This window comes from Penicillium canescens (assembly GCF_028828765.1).
Source record: "Penicillium canescens strain IBT 15451 chromosome Unknown utg000004l_segment0_segment0, whole genome shotgun sequence".
In the NCBI taxonomy this organism is placed as follows: Eukaryota; Fungi; Ascomycota; class Eurotiomycetes; order Eurotiales; family Aspergillaceae; genus Penicillium; species Penicillium canescens.
In genome coordinates, this window is record NW_026703966.1 from 2,184,935 (window position 1) to 2,211,052 (window position 26,118).

The window sequence follows — 26,118 nt, forward strand, 5'->3', positions numbered from 1 at the left end:
CGTTGGTAGTTCTTGGTCAGTTGGTTGATTGATATGAATTGGAGGAATCAAGGAATCCTATTTATAGGGCTTTGTGAAATCAATATGCGTCACACATTCTCAACATGTGTTTCTGTTCGTAGATACGTAGAATGTAGATTGTAGACTGGAAGATGATGTGGAAAGATATGTCTCCTTTGGCGTCTGCGTAGTAATTTTGGGGAGATGCTGCATCTAATAATCAGGCAACTCTGATGCAAGGATGATTTTGGACTTGATCTACAACTGCTTCGGCTGTCGATAGCAATTGACCGGGACAGCAGTTGTACGAGTAGCAATACGAGAGCAGCAGTACATCCAGGATCAACAGCACCGATAGCACCTCTGTGGCTCAACCAGGAGGTCTAAAATAGCTGCCAACGACAAAAGAATACGACTAGAGGCAGCTGATTTCCAGCAGGAATACCAATCGCAGCCATCCCAGTTCACCCAAGTATTTTAATCGACCACTTGTATGCCATAAGTGCTGTAGATACTGCTCGTGTTCTATCTGTTACTGCGTAGATTGAAGTCATTGGATTAACCTAGATGGCTCCATCCATCAGGACGGCTGAATAGGCCGGCGTACATTAGACAGCTGAGTCGACCTCGGGACTGCATAAAAGATGGAACACGAGCAGCACCTACAGCACTTGCGGTAACTGAAACATGCTTGCCAGCAGCACCACCTGGCTGTGGAGGATTGACATACCCGCAACTAACAGTACACTTTTCGTTCACAGTAGTATTAGCATAGCCCGAAAAAGGAAACCCCAGGGAAACGGAATCAAATGCAAGAAAACGCCAGATCCCAATGCAAAGCCAAGTATAATACAAAAAAGGAGAGGGGCGATGCTGTACAAGACGAATGCGCAGCAGCAGACAGATCAACAGTATCTGAAAGGCGGCGCAAAATCCAAGGGAGACGATTCAATCCTTCTTCTCAACCTTCAACTCCTCCTTGGCATCTTTCCCGCTCTCCTTATCCTTCCCACCCCAAGTCCACACATCCCAAATATGCTCCTGAATCAAATCACCATACCCCTTCCCTTCACTAAGAGCCTCCTGCTCCTTCCTCAACCTCTTCTCCTTCCAACCCTCCGCCTCCCCACCCATCCAAACCCGCTGCACAACCCCCTTCTCATGCGACTGCCGGGCCTTAAGCTTCTCCAACTCCTCGCTAACAGAGCCAGATGCATTAGCATCGGCCTGCGATTTCAACAACTCAGCCTCCGCCTGACGAATCTGGGCATCGCGGGACGCGCGCAGTCGTTCCTGAATTTCTTGCGCGCGCTCACTAGGCAGGCTGGAGAAGCCGCCTGAGAAACCGGCAATGCGGGCGTCAATGCGGTCGACAATGCTGCGGCCGGTGCGATCTTGTACGATGTGGTTTGCAGATGCACCGAATGAGCAGAGAACTAGGACCGTGAGGGGGTCTAGTTTCCTTGGTGGGAGGGCGATTAGGATTGGGGCGCCGATTAGGAAGGCGTAGGCGGCGTAGTTTTTGAAGCGCTTGTAGTCTGCTTCGCGCTTAGCTTGGATTTCTGAGGGGTCCGGAGATGACATGGTTGTGATTGTGGGGTTGGAGATCTCCAGGTCCGTTTTGAGGCCGAGGTTGAGGAAATGCAAATTTCACGGGGGCCGGGTTGTGCCAGGTGTGCAGGTCATGTGACACAGGCACAGTCGACTGATCGACCTCGTTCTGTGTCCAGCATCACTTGCATATTGCATATGATATGGAATTCTAGAACATGACGATTGCATATAACTCATTGTACTCCATTCTTCTGCACCGGCATTAGCCACCTGCTGAGCCACAGTGCTATAAATAACACAAAGCTTACCCGAAGCTTAGCCAACTGAGTGGAGACTCGATATCTCGATACTTCGATAGTTCTCAATAATGCTATCTTCTTCCATTTTGCGGCTTAAGGTTTTTCCCCTTCAATTTGTCAACCAGGAGTTTAACAAAAGAGCCACATAATATAACCAAAGGATAGAGTTGAAGCCTGATTCTGGCATGTATCAACGTGGCAGGGCTTAGTGCCGTGGAACAAACACATCCAATAACAAGAAGCCCCTGTTCCATCTCCACGCCTCATTACGACGCCCTCCGACATACCCGAAGTGGACCGTCCACATTTCTTGATTTGCAGCCTCTTTTATTGATACAGTAGTGCAATAGTACAGAAAATTGAAAACTATAAAAGTTCCCCATTTCCCCATCAAATCTTTTCTTGATTTCCGTCACGTACACTCACGTTTTCTCTTTCCATTCCACCCACTTCTATCTTCCTCACCCGCCCTCCTCACTACCCAAACCCTCACCAAAACCCAAAATGTTCGCCAACGGTCTCTTCTCTTGGTTCTCCTCCAAGGAGTCCACTGCCCCCGAGGCAACCTGGGACGCTACTACCGCTACCGTCCAGAACCAGCAACCTACCAGCCCCGAGGCTCCCTCTACCGACCGTGTGATTACTGAGCAGCCTGTACGTGATCTGTGATACCTGCATCTGTGAGGATCCAAGCTAACGATATACTCTTGCTAGAACTCCCAGGAGAACATGATGAAGCTGCGCGGTGGTGGCGCTGGCGATATCTGCTGCGGCGTGTAAGTGTTTCGCATCTATCTAAGACTGATGCCGTTTTGAATATCGGACTGACACCGCTCTAGTTGCGCCGGTCTTCTTTGCTTTGAGTGCTGTGAGGGCTGCTGCTAAATGCGCGGTATTCTCCCCTAAGCTCTCGATCTGCGATGAACCTTTCCTGATACTTGCGACATTATTCTCTACGCTTACAGGACAAACTGATATTTCTGGGGATGATTGGCCATTAAAGGATATGTGGATCATTGGGGACGGAGATGGGGCCGAGTTTTGATTGAATGGTTCATATGCTTCAAATGTGTTTTTAATGATTTTGCTGCTTTCTGCGCTGCGCCAGAACTGTGCGACGACGGAGTCAGGTCTTGCCTTTTATTTTTCTGTTCTCCACAATACCCTTTACTTTAGAGCAAATCTAAATGCGGTCTTTTAGTCTTTTTTTCATTTACCATTGTCATTCTTGGATTTTCGATCTAGGTTTTTCAACCTAGTTCTTCTTGTCAAATAGGAAGGAATGCGAGAGAGCGAGACAAATAAAAAATGAAAAAGAAAGAAAAAGCACTAGTTATGGAAATACGAAAGAGCATCTCCAGTCCCGAGTCTCTCAAAGCCGCAAAAGTTAGCCCTAACTGCGACCCCGCAAAATCCGGCAAGCCAAAGCATACCACCGTGGAGTCATAAACCCCTAGCACTTCAGCCCATAGCCAGACCCCAACGGGCAAAATTAATTTCGATGTTCTCCGCCGCGATTTCTGATAATTCTTTATTGAACGCTTTGCAGCATTAGCACTGATCCTTCAACTGCACCAAGCCAAAGCAACCACGATAATTTCCGTTTCAGTATTCGATGACACCAGCAGAAGTAATCTACTCAAACTTCAACCGCCACAACTCAGCAGCCAGCTTCTTGTCCTCCTGAGTTTGGGCAGCGGTAGTCGGCTTGTAATTCTCGCTGCTGGTATCCATGCTGATCAGGTCCTCACCCATTTCGAGCTCATTGGGGTGGCTCTTGAAGGTAGCAAATCCGCGGGTAATCTCGTTGATTTCATCCTCAACGTCGTCGTCAGCGAAGGCGGCGCACTTTGACTGGGGCGCTTCGACGTGGGCGACAAGGGCGGCGAGGCTGTTGAATCTTTTGAAGCATCGGGGGCAGCTGTGTTTGAGAGTATTAGCAATTTATGAACGGGTAGAACAAACATTGGTGTTGGGTGGTGGTCGGAGGCGGAGAGTGGATGTGAGTATGATGCAATGTGGAGAAGGCAACTTACTCTTTGATAGTACCATCATCATCGACAATGATGTGAGTGTGAAATTCACGGACTGTCAGGAAGGAAATGCCGCAGTTGCAGAAGAAGCGGCCCTTCTCTGGATTCCAGAACTCCTGTGGGTCGACGTTCAGGAGCTTGCGGTGGGAGACTACGCTTGGGCGTGGGATGTTCATGTCATGCTGGGACAATCCTGCAACGTTGGGGGTCGAGGTCGAAAGAAACGGGTTGCTTCGGACAGCAGTATCAGGATGAAGGACTGTGAAGCTGGGCTGCTCGAGAGATGGGATCAAGGGCAGTGGACCACTTTGCTCATTGGGATCAGCGTGGGGAAAACGACCATCGCGAGTAGAATCGGGGGCATACACAGGAATTGGCTGGTAGACAGGCAGAGCGCCATCAGTGATAGGGCTGGGGATCACTAATTCGAAAGGCTCCATCAAAGGCAGTGGGCCGCTGAACTCGCTGGGATCAGGGCGGCGGACAAGTCCATCACGAGAAGAATCCGGGGCATAGACAGGAATTTGCTGGAAGAGAGATACGCCGCCAGGTTCAAGGTCAAGCGAACGCCTCGCTGCCAGCATCTGCTCGGGTGGGGAATCACGGGAGCTGTCAATGCTAAATTCAGAGGAGGGAGAAGGTCCGGAGCGCTGGGCGACAGCAGCTGAAGAAGCGTGGTGGGTCGGGTTGGAAGCGAGGTCAAGTCTGACGCCACCTTCCCGCTCATTATCTTCGCTGGAGCCAGAGAATTGGGCAGCCTGTGGCTCAGGCGAGGAAGTGACCCGGCCCATGTCCAGGATGTGCTTTCTACCGGGAGCCTTGGCCTTGACTTCACCACATCGCTGACCTCCCTCGTTGACGACGGGGCACTTGCCACTTTCGATGTGCATGATGACAGCAGAAGCTGACTTGAATGGGGCGTCACAGTGGTTGCAGGGAACCTTCTTGACCTGCTCGTGGTTCTGTGGAGAACTGTTAATACCTGTATAGCAGTAAAAGGACAGCAGAGAGATGAGCACTGTAAAGGTATAGCTGTTGATAGCTGCATCAGACTTACGCTTTTGATATGAACGTCCAGGCCGCCTTGGCTGCGGAATTCAAGACCACAGTGGATACAGGTAATATGGCTGTCGCTCGTCGTTGTATGTAGGTAGAGCGCTTGTTCAGAATGGAAGTCCAGATCGCATGGAAGGCAGTAGAAGTGATGTTTGTAGGTGATTTTGTGAGTGATCATGTCCCCCATATTCCAGAACATCTGCTTGCAGCTTGAGTAGGTGCAAGCCACTGGCTTGGGGGCCTCTTCGGCCATGATGTAAGCAAATGAAATCACTTAGAAAAACGGGGAATGTGGAGTGAGGAAAGATATTTGTGGAGGAGGAAATCTTTAACGTAGTAGAGCCGAAATCCGGGGGCGGTTGTCATGGGTCCGGGATCGCTGGGTGCCCAGCAGTTCGGGCTGCCGGTAGCCTGGGGTAAAGGGTAGTGCCGGTGCGAGCAGTGATCAAAAAGTGAGCATAAGTACATCGTTCTTCCCTTTGTATAGCACCATCCCATGTTTATTCGGAATTCTTCGGTGTAGGGAGTCACAGGACTACTACCAGCAATCGGTTCTCGTAAGACTAAGGCATAGATAGCGTGGCTGTATATATTTCGTATGCGTCTATCATGCAGTGTAAGTGTAAGCTATCGTATAGCTAGACACAGAACTTCATTATTAACAAAGTCAACGCCGCATCTTTTGTAGGCAGTTCGCGACGTAACCTAGTGGATACGACGTAAAAGTCCTATGCTTTTTGTCGGAGAAACTGTACGCGCCGCTTGCTACTATCGTCGCTTATTTTTATCCTTTACCTGGCGATGAGAGAAGTCATTCTCATTTGTGTATCAACATTTATGCGACCGACTCCTGATACCCGCATATCATTTATTTGAACTTGATTTGTCAATTGGCTAGCTCCCGATACTAATGTGCTAGCTTCCAAGTATTTAATGCAATACCACGAAGCTCCCAGAGTCAACTCAATCTAGAACCGGGAGAAGGGCAACCTGTTCATATTAGATAATCGCCCAAACAGGATCAAGACAGGATAGGCTTACCATTTACCCCGAAGGGTGATAACAGCCCAGTTATTTCCATCCTCATCAGTCTCCTTCTCAACCTTGGTGGAAAAAGAAATGGCGCTCATAATACCATCCCCGAACTTCTCATTGAGGACCGCCTTATAGGCATATCCATAATTCTGCACAATCTCATAGAGGCGGTAGATCAGAGGCTCCTTAGGCGGCATCTCAACAGAGCGGCCCCGATCAGGGAAGCCACTGAGTTGATCTTCCAGTGGCTGCTTGGGTATCCCGAGTAGATCGGCCAATTTCTCGATGTCCTCGGGTGATGCTCGGGCTTGACCGTAGAAAATAGCAGCGGCGGCTACTTCATTGCGACCGAGGTGCTCACCAATCTTCTCGAAGCTAAGCTTTCGGGCTGCCTTTGCTTTGAAGAGCGTTGCAGATGCGGCGGGGAGGTAGGGATGTTGGGTGGTCTTATTCACGTCCCATGATGTCAGCGGGGTTGCGGGGAGGGGGTGGCTGAAGAAGATAGAGCAGTACTCACATCTAGGGTTGCGAGAGACATGATTAATTCTAGATATTACTGGCGCAGAGTTGGGTTTCGACCTGGCTGGGTTGGTTGATGGTTCAATGATCCTGTGGTCGTGATCTGATAACAACTGCGGGGAAACCGGTTTAGGTCCAATCTATATTTAGTTTGGCTTTGTCAGAAACGTAGCTTGCGTTATCTGATTCAAAACCTGAAGTGCTCTGATGTATCTGCTCTACTCCATACGGAGTATAACTAGATGAATTCTCCACAACGGCACCTTTCCTAGTGGAATTTATCAGATGCCCAGATTCGATACCGAATTAATACAAGTAACTATCCCTAATATCGCATCCATCGTATTATCGAACTAACAAATGAATACTATCAAAGTTATCTTGTACATGTAATCAACTTTAAAATAAGCGTAGATTTAGCCTTTTGACGCGACCCCGTGACCTTCCTTAGGAACTATGGTCCAGGCGACCCGTTGCATTTGAGAGGCTGGACATATGCGTTGGAGACACCTCTAGGCATCTACTCCAGGATTTGATTTTGCTTTTGAATGAACATTATATAATCGTCAAAATTCAAACCCCAAGAGTCCCCAATTCTTACATACTTGTAAAATCCGAACCGAAAGAAACGCCACCACACCATCAGGGAAAAAATCTTACTGTATCACCCCCATGACCTTGATTCGGGCGCTGCTGAAACTGTACAAATCTCCGACTTCATCGTCTACTCAGAACTATGGTTCATCCTTGTTCCTAACAATTGGTTGTCTTATGCTCACAACCCCAAACTTGCACGATGATCGCCAGGACAGACCCACCAGACTAAACCCTCATAGGCAACCAGTGCGACTCACCAATCAGTGTTCGGCCAGGCTCTTTCAACCGAGTTTATGATGCCATAAACTGACGATTTTATACGTGGGATAAACTTTTGGGGGGAAACAATGGGGTTAGATTCCCGGCACTCGATGGTCCTGACGAGCACATGCACTGACCCCAAGGAGCCTCGGTATTTGCCCTATAATTGCAAAGCCACCATGAAGATCGACATGATGATAAAGATGGGCCCTGGCCGCATGGTCCATCACTTCTCGAACAACACTATCTCAGCACATACAAGGTGACTACGACTATGACGACCATGCGAAATCCGAAAGACTCAATGAAGTCCACGTGGCGCACGGGGGACAAAGAACAATGGAAGATACCACACAAAATCCTTGACCACGCAAATGTATACCATGTCGACCTCGACCGAGAAGTGCCCGTCCATTCCAAAGAAGAAAAAATACCCTACGTCTCAGATTGGGCCCTGAACCGCTGGGTCATCGTCCATGCCGGTATCCCACTTCTTATTCACCAGCTCTATAACTGGATCACTGGCGGTCACTTCCATCCAATCGTCGCTTTCTTCTATTATTACTATGCCTCAAGGCTATTTACAACTCGCGAACTCCGAAGCCTGCGCGAACTCGGCCATAAATATGGGTTCCTGGATGGAGATAAACATGAACGGGATGGCGTACCGGATGTAGGGGTTTCCAAAACCTTGACATCGGTCCTGCTGGCGGGCTTCGTGCGTCCCCTGATGACAACATACCTCACCTATAACGCAAACGAGGCACCGTTTTCATTAGACTGGAAATGGATTGCGGTTGAAGTCAGTCTCTACGGCATCATCCTGGACTTCTGGTTCTACTGGTACCACCGTATCATGCACGACGTGAACGGTCTCTGGAAATTCCACCGAACACATCATTTGACGAAACACCCGAACCCACTTCTTACCATTTATGCGGACTCGGAACAGGAATTCTTCGATATTGCGGGGATCCCATTGATGACTTATTTCACTATGAAACTCATAGGTATGCCGATGGGTTTCTACGAATGGCATGTTTGTCAGCTCTATGTTATGTTTGCGGAGCTTGCTGGACATAGTGGTCTTCGTCTCCATGCTTCGCCGCCTAACCCTCTGACATGGTTGATGAGAATGTTTGATGCAGAGATGGTGATCGAGGACCATGATCTGCATCATCGTCAGGGGTGGAAGAAGAGCCATAACTATGGCAAGCAGACACGCGTTTGGGATCGGATATTTGGTACTTGCAGTTCTCGGATTGAAAGTGTGGAGGTGAATATCGACTATGATAATACTGTGAGTATGTCTATTTTCTAAGGCATTATATGAATTATATGCGGTTTTGTTTTGGTTACCGAACGTTTGATCACAGTGTATATATTTTAAAAAATGTGACACTTGATGTCAAAGTTTGATCCAATATGCGGACTATTGCTAGAAAAAGGTAGCTCATCATAATAAAGCCATGAACTACATTTAAACTATATTTACACTGCCATACTTAGTGCAAAATGCGGAATGTCGAATGACCGCCAACTGGGTCTTGGCGCGTTTACCGGATTGCCGATTTCTCCGAATCTGACACTTGCCTCTGTACACTTGCAAACCCCAAACCACAATGTCTGCTCGAACAAGGACAGGTCGACCCCGGAAACAATCTGATGTAATATGAGTGGGCCCCAGCTGCCACATTAACAGCTTAGTCTGACTATTTGCAGACGCGTCGGGCTCAGGTCCGCGAGGCACAAAGGGCCTATCGATCGCGCCAACAATCACAACTATCGTCATTGAAAGCCCGCGTCGAGCAATTAGAAAATGCATTTGCTTCTATGAGTCAAACGATACACGCATTTGATGACCAGGTCATACAAAGTGCCTCGCAGTGGTCTCAACCCCGGCTCTTCCATGCAGTCCAACTACTCCGGAACGAGATAGTATCCCAGTTCAAAAAAGCAGCCATTTCTTTTCAAGATACAGCACCCAGCTCGGGTCTCGAATTGTCTCAGATCAAAGATGCCAACCTGGGCCAATACGTATCAGAGACACCGGCCAACCCTCAGCCCCCATCACAGACCAACTTCTGGGATTGCTTTCTAAACTCATCATCAGCAATGATCCCATCTGCAAACACTCTATTGCAAGATGATCCATCGGATGCCTTACTCCCCAGATCATTCTCTCCTCCCGTTACTGACGCCCCCACGATTCAGTATGCCACTACGCCCTTCACCCAGCGACTCTTCAGAGCTGTTGCAGAAAGTGGCTATCGCTTCCTGTCAAACCTTGAATATAAAGACGAAGACATATGGCCCGAGTTCGGGTTATCGTTACAAACCATGCCAAGGGCGCACATCCGAGCGTATTTCGAGCGCGTTGTGAGTCTGCACATTTGTAATCCTATCCTCGATACTAGGTTTCCTTTCATCAGCCTCGGTGGTGCGGGGACGCATTTCCCATCACCAGTGCATGACGCGTTGCCGAGCAGGTTGGAGCTCTTTCGGGGAACGAACGGCATGATCCATGTTCATTCTGATGAAGACTGGTTTGATGTTCATGATATTGAGGGGTACTTGATCAGTGAAGGGATTGGATTGGGTGAATACCCCTCGCTGCTATCGTCAATATCGTCGATTGAGGAGACTGGAACTTTGGCTTTGAATGGATCAGTACCCGGTACGATGAAGGTTATTGATGAGTACAAGTTGATCAACAGTATGTTTTCATCTGGACTTGCTTTCCTTTTGATAATACTTATTAATTCTACTAGTACTAAGCCGACTCCCAGTCGGGCTGGGCTGCGTGGCTGGCTTTCGCCGATCTGATGTCGAGAGAGTAGTATCCCAAAATGTGAGATGGATCAATACTCCCACGATGAGTCCGACAGGGTGAAATCACATGTGGCTTCTTCTTTGCCATGTGGGACTTGATGATTTATGAATTTTGTACAAATTTAATACGGCAAAGTTCAAGCTTACGCCGAGTGTTAACTACCTTACACCGTCCGTGTAGTATGTACAAATGACCAAGGGGGAAAACTTGCATGGTTCACCAATGGATTACTTCACAATCGGCTTGACACTCTACTGTTAAGCCTCTAGACTGAACCCAATCCTGATGACCGTTCGTTCACCGGCGAGTCAAGATTGCAAGAAACCCCATCTTTAGGAGAGTGAACCTATTGAGAGATCGAACGGAATTTCCTTTGGCTCATAACGCCCTCCCTCCAGTACCACACAGCCGCCGCAGTTGCACCCGGTCCAGCCGCCACATATCCAAGAGCCAGACCTGCCAAAGATACCCACATGGAAACATTCGAAATTCCCATACGATACAAGTCCCATACATTGGACCAGCTCCAGAGAAGACTGGCAGCAGAAACAAGTAGGAAATCATTCTGGAAAAATATGAAGATGCCATCTGCGAGTGTGGATGTCTGCGCAAAAGAGTCCGCTGGGATAAATGCCCTGACCAGGAAATTGCTACCAGAGACGAACCAGCTGGACAGCAACGCAAGATGGAAGCACGCAGCGATACAGCCAGTAAATGCGTAAAGCATTTGCAACGAAGGCAGATCATGATTGGACTTGCTGTCCGTTGAAGGCGTGACCGACTTGGACCCTTCAACACGCTTGATTATGCCAGAGAATATTTCTGTGAAAATAACCACGTAAATTGGAACAGGCTGCCATAGGGCGATGAAGGCCTGTCGGGTGACTGGGGCATTCTCCAAGGGGAAGAACAACATCATTGTCGGCAGGACATATCCAACCAACACAGCGGGAAGTATCGCGCGAGCCGTGGAGGGAGCCAAGTTGCGCGAGCTTGGAGAGAAATAAGTAATCGGAGACGAGATGTAAGTGCTCGCTGCGAAATATATTGGCGCGATCACTCCAATACCACGCAGCTGATAGAGAACACCCCATACCGATGGGATCGCAAGGAGCGTCCATTTGTTTCGCGGTCGGTAGCCTTCAACAGTGAAGATGGCCATCAATGGAACTATTGAAGCAAGGAAGTACAGTACCTGCACCGGCTGCTCTGGTCTGGAGAAGTTGCTAACTGCAGGCGAAAAGAACGTCACCAAGGCTTGGAGAATGAGGTCAGGAAACGCAAGGCCGGTATAAACCCGGCGAAGAGACACCTCTGTGTCTCCTGTGAGCGGTATTGAGCCGTTTTGCATTGCTTGACGGAGCAATTCCCAAGTCCCGTTCTCTGTGCCCGCTATCTTCAGTTGCCGATGGCCCAACCAGGCAAGGAAGAAGTAAGCTGCGTAAAGAAGAACGCCTGCGAGGCCGCGGGAAGATGGTGTTCTGAATCGCTCATCGTAGTAGGCAATTTCCCACTCTTTGTTTGGCTGTGGGATCATGTTCAACGATACACTTGGGGAATAAATCTGGATCCATTTGTCGACCAACTTGTATCTGGGTAGGTTTGGAATCAGATACTTTCCAACTAGTTTCAGCAGCGGTGTTTCCATGCATTCAACACGTTGTCGCGCATGGGATCCTTTGACTAATTCCCAAACGCGGTCTTCACGCTGTTCCTGCACGTTTTCAAAAACCTTGGAGATCTCGGCAGTCGACAGGGTCCCAGAACTGCAGCGCTTCAGAGCCGCGACAAGATGATTTGTCAAAGAAGCCGCTGTCTCGATAGCGTTGTTACCGCCCTGACCGGTCAATGGCTCGAACTATGAAGCAGATCACTCTAGGTCAGTCTCTCCACGGCCTTATGCAAGGAACAGACGTACCTTGTGGCTCGCATCGCCGATAGTCATCATTCTCTGAAAATACCATTTCTTATACACGTACTCTGGCAGCGGTGTGTGCACCGAAGCGATCTTGCTCTTGTATAGATCGGAGAATTGAAGCGTGGGAGTAATCCGGTCGTTCCAATGCTCCTTCGCTACTGCTTTCTCTTCCGTTTCTGAGAATCGAGGGATATCGTCGCCGTACAATGTCTTTCCCATGTTGAGCACAAGGAACCAGTAGGTCCGGTCACCGGGCCCGCTTGGGACCAAGTATGAAAAATGCTCGTTGAATACCGAATGCATCGTGCCTTTTTCGATGCCCTTTACACCTTCTGATATACCGAAGATGCAGGAGTATGTCGCAGGAAGTGCTTTTCTCGGTGGTCAGCCATAATATATGCATTGGTTGCAGTATACGTACCGGATGCCTCTGAAGGGTCAATCCACGAGGGATCTATCTTCTGCGCTTCCTTCCACATTTCTTGGCGCACAGTTGAATGAATGCCGTCTGCCCCGACGACGATATTTCCCGTAATTTCCCGGCCGGTGGTGGTGGTGACAGTGACATCCGACGCACCGTTCCTGATACTTTGAACTCTCTGATCGGTGAGAACTCGAGACTTGTCTTGGATCTTGTCATAGAGCACTTCAATCAACATGCGGCGATCGAAAAATATCACCGGATAACCGTGACTTGAGACGAGAAACGGTCAGCTCACTTCCTAGTTAGAAAAGGAAGAATACACAAACCGATCCACTGTCTCCCGATTAAAGTCCTCAAACGACCAGAACTGCTGTCCCTGAGAATCCCGGAAAAAGTACTTGTCGACAGGATATTCTGCCTTCTCCAGAACCGTTTCATAGCATCCTAGCTGGTCAAGAATGCGGAGACCATTTGGAAGCAGACCGATACTAGCCCCAACCTGCGGTGCAATGCTGCCATAGCCTTCCAATACGATGAAGTCAATGCCGTTCTTTTCAAGCATCAAGGCAAGAGCAAGCCCGGCAATGCTGCCACCGGCGATGACCACTTTGAATGGTTTTGATTCCATCATAGAGATTGGATTAGGTGAATATGATGCACCGAGCTCCAGTAGTAACGGTGAAATTAGGGTACCTTGGTTATTATATAGTTTTCGCCGCGAGTCTCGTCCCCTGGCAACCCTCCCCAGAAATTATACACCGCTTCCCATTTTGGATACGTCAAAAACATAAATAACATTAGTAGTCATAGGTTTCGGAAGAGAATCATGGGATGAATTCATAGGCAGTCGGTGCAATATTTGAAGTGATCAATAATCAAGCCAATCGGAGAGCCGGGATGTTGAGTTGACAGATCCACTGTGGGTCACCCAAGGAATAACCCTACCGAGGTATGTAAATGTAACAATTGTACAGTGACACCTGATTTACGAAATACTTGGATAGTGGATGATGACAGATAGTTTTCTGTCCCTATGTCGAGGCAAACTCAATACTCACACTGCTGGCAACAAATAAGACCGCTACGAAATCAATGGCTTATGCTCTCTTTTCATATCAATGATGGGCCAAAAATCCCCTTCATCGAAGATAGGCAATAATTGATGTGCATAGAGGAAATACTGCTTCAGACGAATGTTGAGCAGAGATTGACTGGGAATATAGGTAGCTTTTTGCGTTTCCAGGAAGGCCATCTCGTCTGGCTGCAGGTGTTGAAGCTCTGGTACTTCTATATAAGAATAATATGAAAAGGGGAGCGGTAGTGCTTGTCCCCTTATTCCGTTGGTTTCTGCAATTGCAATGGTAAGTTAGTCATACCCAGATTCGTATTGTTCCTCATGACAGGTCTCATATCTCATCCTTCACAAAGAGAAGATTGGTAGTTGTAACTTACGGTGTTAATGTATAAAAGCTTTGGATTGCACAGGGTCTGTGCATGCGAAAGATTGTTGAGTGATGAAGGCTCAGTGGGACTAGCTTTATGCTCCGCGCTCTTGAACATTTCATCAACGCCAGCGGATGCTCGAGATGGTGGTCGAGCTTCGCGGTGATCGAGCTGCCCGAAGATCTCCCTAGCTCAGGGATTTCTCCCCAGTCGCAGCCTGGAATGGGATTTGGGCCGGCCTCCGGGTCTTGTGACGAGTCGTCATGCAGCCAGAGCCATCAAGAAGGGCAGTTGGTACACGGCCGGCCATATACTTCGACATTGCATCTCACTTTGCGCCTTCGACACTCTAGGCAAGCTAGTCAAGTTGCCTGGTTTGGACGCTTCTGATAATTCGTTTGGACCCGTGGGCTGAAAGTATTAGAGGCGAATGACATTGCGATAAGAATATGATTACAAAAGACGTTTCTTACGACGCGATCTAGACTCTATTCTAGTCACAAGTCGAAGTGAACATCGCCATTATCTCCACCTCGGCGCCTTCGCTTCGACCGTTGTTCGGTTCTGTCTTTCGGGGTCGTCTTATGACCGGACTAGAAAGCATCGCGATAGGGAAGGAGACGGTGAGGGTGGGATTTCGGAGACTGTTGGGTCTAGGCGGCGGTGGGCGTTGCCACCTCATAAGTATCCGTACCCTGGTGTTGGGTTTGTCATACCGGATTTGGAGGATTGTGATCGTTATGCAGATGGTGGTGAGAATTGGATTTTGGGTGGTGATGAGGTTGTTGGTGGGAATGAGCAGAAGGTCGCGGTCAATGTCTCGAGTGTGGTGACTGTTCCTGCGCCTGTGCATGCTTATGGGGTTGGGCTTGATCAAGATGGTGTATCGGAGGTGAGACGGCTTGGTGATATCATCAAGACGGTTGTTTTTGAGATGAAGAGTGAAGAGAGGTAATTTGCTGTATAATATTGGGAGTGAGGGCTTGATCTTGGTCTTGGCAGATTGGACTGTATATAATTTGGATAGCCAGTTACGTCGAGGTAACACATGGTAGATTGCATTCAGAGGAACTTTATAACTCCAAGTCTTGGTGGGATACATGCTGCTCTGTCTATTGTCTGTTTTCGGTATTGGGCACTCCCCGAAGAGCCACCTAGGGACGGAATCTAAGCGCACAAATACAACACGGCATGGCAAAGGGGAAGGGGAATGGTAACAGGCTTCAGATACAATCCTTGGCCGCAGACTCGAGCTCGGCAGATGGGCAGGATGCACTCTTGGTTTCTATAATAGAACCTATGATGAGTGATGGATGAGACGGATACGGCAGTCTCTTGGTGCATCAGCTCAAAAGTCAATCTTGCCCTATATCAAGGTTTCACACCTCTTTTTTACCTCTCCTTTTACCTCTCTTTTGTACCTGTTTCCCCCCGACCTTGAATCATGGCAAAATTATGGTTCATACTCCAAAAGCTAGTGATGGCTGAAAGCGTTGTATATAACAGTAAAGGAGGTAAAAAAGAAACAAAAAACATACAACAGTAAGGATTCGCTAGTGGTCACCCACCTAACTACTAACTTACCGGCGTGTGGCTTAAGTACGGCTGAGCGGACGGGAAGCCCTGTTCTCCACACCCTATGGTCGTATGTACTGATTTTATCATTGACGGGGATTACATAGGACCTAGGCTTCTTGTAATCAACACGAGGCAATACAATATATACTCACGAGTGCCAATTCAGTTTGTAAGCGCTTATAAGCCACTCGCACTAACCGGATGGTACAGTACACCCATGTAAAAATATGATGCATGCGAGGTGAACTGAGGAGCAGATAAGCGTATAGATAAACGTATAGACATGGGTGCTGCTTAGGACGTTGCAGTACAGAAGAATATGATCCAACCTAAAGAGGAAAGAGAGGATGCTATGAGTTGAACAAAAGTACGAAACCCCGGCAAGCATGGAGATGTGGATGCAGGTCATAGGGCGATGCAGTGGGGCCGGTTACATGCATAAGAGCCCTAACTGGGCTACGGCGTCTAAAGCACCGATCACAAACATTGATAAATACTAGCGTGTGTCATCGCGATAAGCATGGGTGTAAATGTAGCTCTATTGCCAATCACCGAATGGGTGTTGGTTTGGTCTCATCATCTCAAATTAGGGGGAGAACAAAATTGCCAGTACATTGGTAAGAATGAGGAATGGTAAGATGTAAGGGAATAGTTGCCCTCGAGGACCACGAAGCAAAGCATTCAATAACAAACATCCTCCGTTTCTCCAACATCCTCCGTTTCTCTGAAAGACAACCCATGTTGCAATCTGAGATAGGCTGAGATAGAGTACTGTAGTGCTAAGCCGAATAAGGGAGGTTGAACGATAACATGCCGCGCCCCACTTCGCGCCAAGTTGCCAAGCCTTCACTAAGGTTCGGAAAGTGCGTTGCGCTATCTCCGGTGTAGGGAACGAGTACGAAGTATGGAGTGCGTGGAGATAAACAAGTGAAGGATCCAGTTACAGAGACTAGCTCCCGCCTATTCTCCACTGGACATACGTATGCTATGGAAGATCCGAGGAGACATTAGACATTTCTTAGGGGGAAGATGGACGTCTCATTTTTTGAAGCAGTGCCCTAGCTGGTCTGCTACAACTATTTATCATGCTGGCCGGATTCCTAGGTTGGATATCACTTCTCTTCGAACCTCTCGCCGACGTCTATATCCCTCCCATTCAGCCGCAAGAACGCCTCCGTCTCGAACACCGACCTTGGCACCAGATTATAACGGGGGTCTATGGTCGCCCGCCCCTTTGGAAGATTCATGACCGCCATGGTGACGTGAGCTGGAGCTTCCACCGCGACGACGTCACGCAACCACTCCCCCACGATGTTCACAAATGTCTCTATGCTCACGCGAATGATGCCACCGAGGTCAAATACATGAATAACGGCACTAGCGTCGGAGGCGTCTATAGTGACCTTGCCGTTGTTATGAACCACACGCCCGACAACCCAGCCACCGACAAATTTTTTACTTTTACGCTTTGTAGAAGAAACGACGTCCTCTGGAATGCGCATACACTCGAACCACTCCCGGGCGATCTACTCGCCGTGGGTACTACTGGTCAGCGAGCCTGGGACGGTATTCTTGTCTATAATGCTAGCGCCGCCAACCCTCTTATGGCAAACCCTCCGATTCTTCAAAACATCACCGGTCTGCGAGCTATACACGGGTTGATCTGGGATGAGCAGGGTCAGATGCTGTGGGCTGCTGGAACAGACGCCGCAGCGGACGGCAGCGATCCGGTCCCTGCATACGGGACTATTGTTGGATATCCCTGGGACAGGGAAACGGGCCTACTGGTGAAGGATGATAGATATGTCTATAAACTACCCGAGGCAAAACGGATCGAGGCTGAATGGGGCAAGGGATACTCCTGGTGGGCAGGTTTGCATGACCTAGTACCTATCCCTAATCAGCGGAAATTCCTTGTGTCGGAAGACCGGGGTCTCCACGCGTTTGATATCGAGACAGGACAGTACACAGAACATTATGAGAATGTCACCGAGAAATACTTGCACGGGTTTGAGGTTACAACCGAAGGTCGCCACGGGTATACTGACGGGGAGTGGGAGGAGCTGCCGCAGTCGGACCTGAAGAGTTTTAATATTGCACCCGACGGCAGTTTCATATACGTGCAGTCCTTATGGACCAAGTTCCGTGGTTTCCACACGAGTTTGGTGATTAACGGAAAGAGACGCAAGATTAATATCGGTGATGAGATCTATAGGTCGCGGTGGTTTGGAAATCTCGATGGCTGGCCTAAACCCTGAAGCTTGTTAGTATTGTTCTAACTCATGAGACATGACTGTAATTTCGAGTAATTCGTGTATAATTGCATCAACTTGACAATTCGTTCCATCTGTATCTGAGATTCCTGATTTAATATAGTTTTTTCCCTTATAAATCGCGAAATCAGCTATACATGTCTATCTGCCTCTACCCCTAATATATTCACGACTGTCTGGCACTTGAAATCTATCAAGTTGAGAGATACATCCGAACTGCATAGTTCTTCAACGCCGTCAAGTCAGTTACTTCATCCTGCCGTGCAGATCGAACATTACCGCTAACACTCTAAAACGTCAAATAGTATGAGCACTGTACACCTGGGCGGGGGAGGTTTTTTTTTTAAAAAAAAACAAAAAAAAATATTTGCCATCTACAATAGCGATCTCAACTATGATAAGATGGGTGTTATAGCAGTATCTCATTCTAAGCCTCGAACGTACCAAAGAATGGGATCATACAGACTCCATATGCTATTCTTGTGGGCATGTAGGGATCCAGAGACTTTGCTATAAAAAATAAATAAAATAAAATAAAGCACTAGGCTATTTAGGCATGCAAGAAGAATATTCAGAAAGATTATCAGCAGAGCCAAGCAAGATAGCACCACAGGCTCAATACTCGGATTGTTTACAATGGGAACCATGAACAATGATACCTATTCAGAAATCCCAGAATCTACTCGAAAGAAAAAGCAAAGTTTAGGAGGCAGGTCAATTCCTATCAGCTACCATGACCAATAGTAACAAATAATATCCCAATTCATCAAGCCCATTCATCAAATAAGAAAACTGAAAGGAACCATCACCCCATCGAAAAAGAATAAAAGGTACAACAATCAACCGAATTTATGTTGGAGTATGAAGAAATCCCACGAAATGTAGCTGAAAGGAAAAATTGAAACTAAAGCCATTCTACCTCCCGATTCGTCCACGAAGAAGTCAACAAAAGAACAAAGTCGAAAGATCGACAGCCGATGAGATGAAATGAAACCTGCCGAAGAGCCGAACAGGCGATTTCACGAAACTGGAACTGTCAAGAGTAACAACTGTTTCTTGTATTGAGGAAGGAATGAACTGGACTGGGAAGACGGACTGGCCTTCATGAGAAATGATCGTTGACACTTGCATCTATCTGGTGGACAGATGTAGCTGCGCGGACCAAAGCATGAGGGGAGTCGACTGCAGGAAAAAACAAAAGCAAAGAGGTGTTTTGGTCATGTTTTCGAGGGAAGCTTTTCTTTATCTTTTTTTTTGTTGGTTGAAAGCATTCACAAAGAGTCCGTGGTGAAGATTGAAAGATGTTGATGCGTTTTCTTGTCGGCCATGGCTGACCAGCGGTGTTCAGGTCAGGCCATGGTGGGAGATGGGACGTTGGAATTGGGAGTCATCATGGAAAGAAATTTACATGACAACGCAGCCACCACCGGGAGAGGCTGGAGATGGGATATTAGTATGTGATTGTGAGGTAGGGTAGGAGGAGATTTTTATGATGAGCAGAGAGTATGTTCGAAATGTTACTCACCCTTGACAACGGCACCGTTCTGGATCTGGGAGGGAGACATCTTGGAGATTGAGGGTTGCTTAAAAAGCGTAAGTTTAAAAAATTGGATAGAGTGTTGGAAAGATTAGATTGTGAGTGATGAGGAAGAGAAAATGTTTGGCTGGAGAAGGAGGAGGAATTTATATTCGAGGAGCTCAGCTTTGCTTCGGCAGTCAAAGTGGTCGAGATGCCATTAGCATTGGCAAATTCAATGCGAATGTCACATTGAATGGAGAAATCCAATCCGTTGGGCTCGCCAATGCGTGCAATCAGGTCAGAATGCCAGAGTTTGCTTTGACGGAACGCCCATTACGGGTCCGGTTCATATTGTTCTCGAGCTCATGAATGCAGATAAGCTCGCCTCTGGCATCCTACTTTGTTCCTAACGTCTGCAATCTGCACATTGAATGAGGGCAAGTTGATATTGTTCCGCTTCGCATTCCGCATTCCCGCCGAAGGAGCTGTCGCTTCGACTGGTTTGTTCCGCCGTCATTCATGGAGTAACGCCACAGCGATAGGCGTGAAGGACACCCCTGTCTCAGGCACGGACGGTGGCTGCATTGTGAAGCTTCTCTAAATGTCAGAACAATATTAAGGCATAGTGCCGAGAAAGTGCAATGTTGAGTATGTGACTCGGTCTGATAGGCATAAGAGACAAAGAGACCGCCAGTCCACCAATCACATCAACCACATTGCGCCTACGATTGTTCTCGAGAACAATATTGCCCGGGCTCGGCATCAAAACATGCCAAATGTGGTGTTTTGATTGCCCAGGACTGACGGTCGGTGTATCTTTTACTCCGGTATCAGGGCTTGATCGCTACCAAACAAAAGATTGAGTTCGCTTAGCTGTAGCAATTTAGAATATGTAAATCAAAAAAGGCAAATGCATGATAAGCAGATTGAGCGTGCTGTCTCAGCAAATACATTCTCCTCCTTAGGTATAGAGCGGCTCCGTCAAGTCATTCAGAGTCAATCCTTCCTTCGCGATATCCTCCTCAATCAAGAACATCAAAGGCATCTCAACCAGAGTACCCTTGACCTGGCTGAGAAGCTCTTTGACCTGCTTCGCTCCCTCCGCACCAGGCGCGAAGTCATCGCGGACCACGTGGCCCCACTGGAATCGCGCCGGCCGGGCGAATCCTTCCCGGGCCTCGGCCTCCTTGTCAGCTTTGTGGAAGTAGTACTCATAGAACTCCTTGTAGGTAGCCCAGTTGCGCACTGTGTCATCAGGCACTGCGTGGAACACCTTCCGGAAGACTTCGCTGTTAGTGTGTGCACGCGAGTTCCACAGACTCTGGACAGTATCGGCCAAGGGATCGGCGACCACCTTGCTCTCGGGGCATTCGAAGTCGAATTGGTTGGGAACTCCCACAGGCTCGAAGTTTGCGTCCGGTCGCTGATAGTCTTGCGGTGGTAGAAGGCCCAGATGCTTACGGAAGAGCTCGCGGCGAAGAGATGCAGCGAAGCGACTGGCAGTCCATGGCTTGCCGTTCATGCTCGAGGCTACGGGTGTGAAGTCCTCGATGACGATGGCAATTTCAGAGTCATGGTCGCCGAGCTGAGAGCGGTCGTTGAGGTTTGCAGATCCGCAGACAACAACCCGGTCATCGGCGATCATCACCTATTCTTGTTAGAATTTCTTGGTTCATCATGGAACTCGGGTAAGCATACCTTTGAGTGAACATAGAGCTCTTCGCTAACAAATGCATCGATCTCAGCATCCGGGTGACCGTCCCAGGGCACTTTACGAATATCCTCTCCGCCGAGCATATAGCACTCGCTAACACTATCCCAGCGACTAGTAGAGGCATGACTTCCTTGGAATCGATGAGCTGCTTGTTGATACTGCTGGAATGGAGCGCTTGTGTCAAAGTTACTCCGGGTGGTGCTCGGGGCATATCCACCAGGACCGGCAGTATTCATGTCATACTGTCTCTGAGCATGCTCGTAGTTGACACCACTCTGCTGCTCGGCCGCAGCCATCGTTCCACCGTTGTTGATGCGATCATAATTTCGAAGGTTATAGAAACGGATGTATTCCATGGGGTTGAAGCCTTCCTTGGCGATCACTTCCATGATACTGTGCCCACCACGGTTGATGGAGTTGTACTGGAATTCCATGATCGCGCGTGTTCCGAGTGTCTCATCATCCCGCAAGTCACCAGCGAAGCAGGGGACAGAGGGAATCACCACAACGATCTTGTACTTCTGTCCAGCACGGGCAGCACGCAGGATACGCTCAACAATCGCAGCTCCGATCTTGTTCTTCACTGGATGCTGTGATTCGCCTGTCGAAGTGATGAAGAACTGGTTCTCAATGTAGACGAAATGCTCACTGTTACGAATGATGGCACAGTATGCATCGGCAATTGAATGCTCCAGTGGGCTGCCATTGCTCCAATTTGCACAGCTGCGCACAATCTGGCAGGACATGTTTCCTCGGGTTTGCGACGACGGACGGCCATATGTGGTCAGTCGGTCTTGATACTGGTGGATTTGTCCCGCAAGTTGACCACGAAGGGAGTTCCCATATTGAGTTATATCCTCTTTGAAGCGGCGGGGCGCCAAAGAGCCTCTTTCGCGATCGCCGGATTGCTGGTAATCATATATTCCACGCGTGTTGGAGTGAGATGACTCCTGGCCCGGTGGAGGGGGTAGTAAGGCGTCTGGCTTTGGCTTGAGCTCTGATGAGTCTCAGTGGGGGCCTGTGTTGGCGGCAGTGGGTAATAAGGTGTCTGTTCCTGGTGCTGGCTCTGGTAGCCTTGATAACTGGGAGGCGCAGTATTCTGAGCTGGAGGAGGTCCAGGTGGGGGAGGCGGGAATGAGTTTCCAGAGTAAGTGTATTGGGATGTACCCTGACTCGGTGAATGACTAGACTGGGCCGGCGACGATTGATAACTGGGCGGAGTTGGACTGGGCGGAGGATGGTACAGGATATTCTCGGACTGAGACGAAGTAGACGTATTCTGTTGCTCCTGATATTGGTACTGATTCGAGACCTGAGCGGGCGATGGTGAGTAGTTCGAAGTGTTCCCAGGCTGATATGACTGGTATGACCCAGTATGGGATTGTTGCTGGTCATGCTGGGGCTGCTGCTGGGACTGGGACTGGGACTGAGTCTGTTGGTAAGAGCTCGAAGCCGGTGGTGGTGGGTATGTAGAGGTAGTTCCACTGGGCTTTGGACTAGGCTGCTGTTGCCAGGATGGGGTGGGTGACTGTCCCTGTTGCTGGAACTGCGGGCTTGACTGACCCGACGGATACGGATTCAGTTGCTGCGAGCCAGGTTGCTGTTGGCCAGTTGACGAGGTAGGACGCCCGTGCAACGCTAATCTTGCGTACCTTGTGTCACTCCGAACTTTGTATTTCGCGTCGTAGATGAAGTTCCATCTCTCGACGAAGTGACGACGCAGGTCTTCAACGGCTGCACCGTGAAGGCTCACAGAGATATCAGACCATCCCATACGAGACATGGACTTTCTATCCAGCTGATTCTTCTCCCAGTGAACGACATCTTCAAAATCAAGGACACGAGAATTGTTGTAATCTTGGCCAGGGAAAACAGTTTGGTTCACATCCGAGGGATGCAGATCGGAGATCGAATGTTGGTGGGTATCCCAACGGCCGAAGCACATGTCCAAGCCACCCATAAAAGCAGTCTGACCATCAATTAAGCAGAGCTTCTCATGATGAGCCCAATACAGAATCACATCGTCATTCATGCCGTAAACCCCTTTAATGGTGTCCTTGGACATCTTACTGAGGCTTGCTGAGTCAAGAGTCATATTTTGGAAAGAAGAAGTGATAGAGGCCGCGAGCTCTTGGCGATCAGGAAGGTGATCAGGATGGCGGAAGACTGCGATATTGGGGTGCAAGCCCTCCAAAGCATGTTTAGTGTGAGAGGAAGACACTGTAGACCACCTCTTAGCTCAGCAAATTCAATGCGGAGAGATATACATACGAGTGAGTGCCTGTGTGACTTCCTTGTAGACAATCACATTGACGCGAACACCGCGCTGAGCTGCAGCTTGCAGCATTCGGTCCAGCCGGTATTGTTCATTCTTTGCCGGGGGTCTGCGGAGGTATAGTTCGGGGGACAACCACCCTGATTACGTCTTAACGCCACATTCCACGGTACGGGGAACTTCAAACTTACAGTCCAGAATCCAGATGGACTCCCGTGCATTCTCCAGTGCGCGAGACACAGCCCAGAAATACGAGCAGCCATCGACGTACCACTTTGCGTCGTTATGTTCTCGGGGAGGAGCGAAACTGCCAAAGCGATGTTCGGTGGTTTTGGTGGGTCCATACTCGGCGTAGGCTTTGGGGTCGATTGTGGTCCCCAACTTCTGCGCGAACTCGGTCCCAAACTCGGTCACAGTGCCTTGGAGCTTCCCCAGGAATCCATGGAGCTTGTCTTCCTTGGGTGGTTTTCCATAAGACTGTTGTTGCTGTTGCTGTTGCTGTTGTCCACTTCCCTGACTGTATCCGTATTGTGAGGATTCGCTTTGAGTCGGGTAGCCTTGCTGTAGCAGAGATGAGTGTCAGCACGGTACCGATGAGGGTTTGGCACAATGTACCCCCTGGTAGCCACTTGGGTTGTATGTCTGATTCTGGCCAGACTGCGACGAGCCCTGGTGGCTTTTGTAGGTGTCGCGGAGCTTCTTGAATGTGTCGCCGAAGCCGCGAGATCCGTCTCCGGACCCACGTTCGGCCTGGTAGTAGCCACCGTAGGCCAGGTCATCTTGGTTGGACATGGCGATGGTAGAGAAGAGAAAACGAAAGATCAGGATACCGAAGGTCAAAAGAAAAGAAAGTCCGCAAAACAAGGATGCCTGCAGAGCGGGGGACTGTTTTTAAATGCGCCCCGCTGCCCAGCCACGATGGAAACGTGGCGGTGTATCAGCTTGTTCTGGCTATTTTGCTGTGTGCTATTTTGGGCTTGCTATATGTAGTGGTTGCAACTAAGTTGTCAAAATATAAGTTACCCGGACACCTCTAGAGTACTTGTATAAGCTGACTCGCCATGTGCTTCACCCCGCATGCATGCGCGGCTGATCACGAGCAACAGTGGGACCCCGTTGACTATGCTGCCTCTCTCATGCCATTATATACGACATTATCGGAGATCCTTTTGATATAAATCATATCTTAGTAGGAATATCATGTTAAGCTGAAATATTTAGAGACAATCCCAGAAATCGTGTTCTAAAGGCTTCAATATATATATGCTTGTTTCCTCTTCTGCTCCTGTGTATAGACGACGAAATTATATGCGAATTGTATACAAGACTTGGGGGACATGCTGGTGATTTAACATTATTATTAAGAATTGACCTGCATCCCACTTAGATTGAGTGACCTGTAAAGCCAAAATAAATACGTTAAGGGAGATCTGAGCTTAGTCTACCTATCGGGCGAAGAAAATAAACGTATGTAAGTAAGAAGCGATAATATTAGAATAGGAGGTCTACGGGGTAGAGGGGAATAATAAGTAACGTAAGGGGGACGGACGGTCGGGAGAGGTTAGGAGAGATAACTTCAGGCGTACGAACACATAAGCTAACTCGAATTTCTAAGGCAGTTTATACGTACGTATACCGTAGAAGTAGTAAGATAAATACTAGTTACTTAAGTAGGGCGGGAGTCATTCACTCTCCTGAAAGGACTAGCTCAGCATCTCAGTCCCTATAAAGATGAGCATCCGCACAGTTCAAGTTTCCCGAGATATAGACATCGGAGAGACCATCAAAGGCGACATTCTGAGACTTTTGGACGATCTAAGAAACGAGGCTCGTTCCGTCGTTGCCAGCTCTGTGACTTAGTCACTTGTGCAAAGACACGGACTACATCGGCAGGTCTATTATACAGGCCAATTTAGAGAATCGGCACCTATCCACAGCAAAGGTCTTGTTTCCCACGCCACAGCCATTCAAAATCGCGCGAGCTCCAAAAGAGCAAAACCAACCTCTGGCAGCATGAGTTTCGACATCGGCATATACGCAGTCCCCCACAGCAGCTATCAATCAATCTCCCACCGCCCTCCAGGCAAATGCCGAGCGCTTTGCGGCGAACATCGAGAAGCCTTAGAATGTTGAGTGGACTTTCGAATTGTTCCAGAACGGGAAGTGCACCGGGAAGATTGTTGCTTGTTCGAGAATCGGAACGACTGCATTTCGGGACGGTATTTTCAATGATGGCGCACTTGTTCTTAATGAAATCACGGACCCTGATCGCACAGTGCTCTTTCCTCCAGTGATCCGAGCTGAACGCCTGCGAAGGTGATTGATGATATTAATGAATCTACGCGCCTTTTTGTGCTAAAAGAACCCCCCTCTAATATTCTGGCATCCCTAAACGCTGCTCCGAATCCTGTTGCTGTTATCGACGCCGTGCTTGTGATAACAATATTAATAGGTTTCTATCCCGTCTCGAACAAAAACTTGCTGAATTAGCACAGAGTGAGTCGCATCTCGTTTGGGGTCAACACTAAAGGATCACAGTAACGTTAGCACAAATCTTAATGGCAAATAAGAATTGGGGGTTATTAGCAGCGGGACTGACCTCGAAAAACAATACAAAGGAGTGCGGAATTGCTTAAATATTACTTATCAGAGTCTGCTAAATTACTGAAATGTTTGGAGAGCCCCAGTCTTCACAGTGGATAATGTGATGGGGCTTGTGTAAGGAGTAGATTTACGACGTGAGTCATATAATGTTAATATTTCGATGTTAGATCATTTCCAAGGTTA

The 26,118-nt window shown here is 48.5% G+C and overlaps 11 protein-coding genes across 11 annotated transcripts; 5 read left to right on the plus strand and 6 right to left on the minus strand.

Moving 5' to 3' along the window:
• Window positions 1-948: 948 nt before the first annotated feature.
• On the minus strand, window positions 949-1,584 carry N7446_006187 (uncharacterized protein; the record flags this gene model as incomplete). Its single annotated transcript, XM_058514935.1, has 1 exon — window positions 949-1,584. The coding sequence occupies one exon, from the start codon at window positions 1,582-1,584 to the stop codon at window positions 949-951; it is 636 nt and encodes a 211-aa protein (XP_058372113.1).
• Window positions 1,585-2,357: 773 nt separating this feature from the next.
• Window positions 2,358-2,738, plus strand: N7446_006188 (uncharacterized protein; the record flags this gene model as incomplete). The annotated part of the gene is made up of 3 exons (XM_058514936.1): window positions 2,358-2,507; window positions 2,568-2,629; window positions 2,693-2,738. 3 exons carry the CDS (start codon window positions 2,358-2,360, stop codon window positions 2,736-2,738), a joined length of 258 nt encoding a protein of 85 aa, XP_058372114.1.
• A 750-nt stretch (window positions 2,739-3,488) lies between these two features.
• N7446_006189 (putative C2H2 finger domain protein) lies at window positions 3,489-5,195 on the minus strand (the record flags this gene model as incomplete). The annotated part of the gene is made up of 3 exons (XM_058514937.1): window positions 3,489-3,774; window positions 3,890-4,848; window positions 4,944-5,195. 3 exons carry the CDS (start codon window positions 5,193-5,195, stop codon window positions 3,489-3,491), a joined length of 1,497 nt encoding a protein of 498 aa, XP_058372115.1.
• A 715-nt stretch (window positions 5,196-5,910) lies between these two features.
• On the minus strand, window positions 5,911-6,515 carry cyn1 (putative cyanate hydratase; the record flags this gene model as incomplete). The annotated part of the gene is made up of 3 exons (XM_058514938.1): window positions 5,911-5,932; window positions 5,984-6,423; window positions 6,495-6,515. 3 exons carry the CDS (start codon window positions 6,513-6,515, stop codon window positions 5,911-5,913), a joined length of 483 nt encoding a protein of 160 aa, XP_058372116.1.
• Window positions 6,516-7,628: 1,113 nt separating this feature from the next.
• Window positions 7,629-8,675, plus strand: N7446_006191 (sterol desaturase family protein; the record flags this gene model as incomplete). Its single annotated transcript, XM_058514939.1, has 2 exons — window positions 7,629-8,226; window positions 8,365-8,675. The coding sequence occupies 2 exons, from the start codon at window positions 7,629-7,631 to the stop codon at window positions 8,673-8,675; spliced, it is 909 nt and encodes a 302-aa protein (XP_058372117.1).
• Window positions 8,676-8,976: 301 nt separating this feature from the next.
• N7446_006192 (bZIP transcription factor) lies at window positions 8,977-10,180 on the plus strand (the record flags this gene model as incomplete). Its single annotated transcript, XM_058514940.1, has 2 exons — window positions 8,977-9,021; window positions 9,077-10,180. The coding sequence occupies 2 exons, from the start codon at window positions 8,977-8,979 to the stop codon at window positions 10,178-10,180; spliced, it is 1,149 nt and encodes a 382-aa protein (XP_058372118.1).
• Window positions 10,181-10,533: 353 nt separating this feature from the next.
• On the minus strand, window positions 10,534-13,157 carry N7446_006193 (FAD-dependent oxidoreductase; the record flags this gene model as incomplete). Its single annotated transcript, XM_058514941.1, has 4 exons — window positions 10,534-12,045; window positions 12,106-12,476; window positions 12,527-12,798; window positions 12,856-13,157. 4 exons carry the CDS (start codon window positions 13,155-13,157, stop codon window positions 10,534-10,536), a joined length of 2,457 nt encoding a protein of 818 aa, XP_058372119.1.
• Window positions 13,158-14,068: 911 nt separating this feature from the next.
• N7446_006194 (uncharacterized protein) lies at window positions 14,069-14,927 on the plus strand (the record flags this gene model as incomplete). The annotated part of the gene is made up of 2 exons (XM_058514942.1): window positions 14,069-14,346; window positions 14,477-14,927. The coding sequence occupies 2 exons, from the start codon at window positions 14,069-14,071 to the stop codon at window positions 14,925-14,927; spliced, it is 729 nt and encodes a 242-aa protein (XP_058372120.1).
• Window positions 14,928-16,635: 1,708 nt separating this feature from the next.
• On the plus strand, window positions 16,636-17,808 carry N7446_006195 (uncharacterized protein; the record flags this gene model as incomplete). The annotated part of the gene is made up of 1 exon (XM_058514943.1): window positions 16,636-17,808. The coding sequence occupies one exon, from the start codon at window positions 16,636-16,638 to the stop codon at window positions 17,806-17,808; it is 1,173 nt and encodes a 390-aa protein (XP_058372121.1).
• A 2,465-nt stretch (window positions 17,809-20,273) lies between these two features.
• On the minus strand, window positions 20,274-21,802 carry pld2 (putative phospholipase D (PLD); the record flags this gene model as incomplete). Its single annotated transcript, XM_058514944.1, has 2 exons — window positions 20,274-20,990; window positions 21,041-21,802. The coding sequence occupies 2 exons, from the start codon at window positions 21,800-21,802 to the stop codon at window positions 20,304-20,306; spliced, it is 1,449 nt and encodes a 482-aa protein (XP_058372122.1). The 3' UTR covers window positions 20,274-20,303.
• Window positions 21,803-21,906: 104 nt separating this feature from the next.
• Window positions 21,907-24,315, minus strand: N7446_006197 (uncharacterized protein; the record flags this gene model as incomplete). Its single annotated transcript, XM_058514945.1, has 4 exons — window positions 23,947-24,315; window positions 23,523-23,892; window positions 23,328-23,471; window positions 21,907-23,276 (listed from the first exon to the last, which is right to left on the minus strand). The coding sequence occupies exons 1-4, from the start codon at window positions 24,121-24,123 to the stop codon at window positions 21,907-21,909; spliced, it is 2,061 nt and encodes a 686-aa protein (XP_058372123.1). The 5' UTR covers window positions 24,124-24,315.
• Window positions 24,316-26,118: the final 1,803 nt, after the last annotated feature.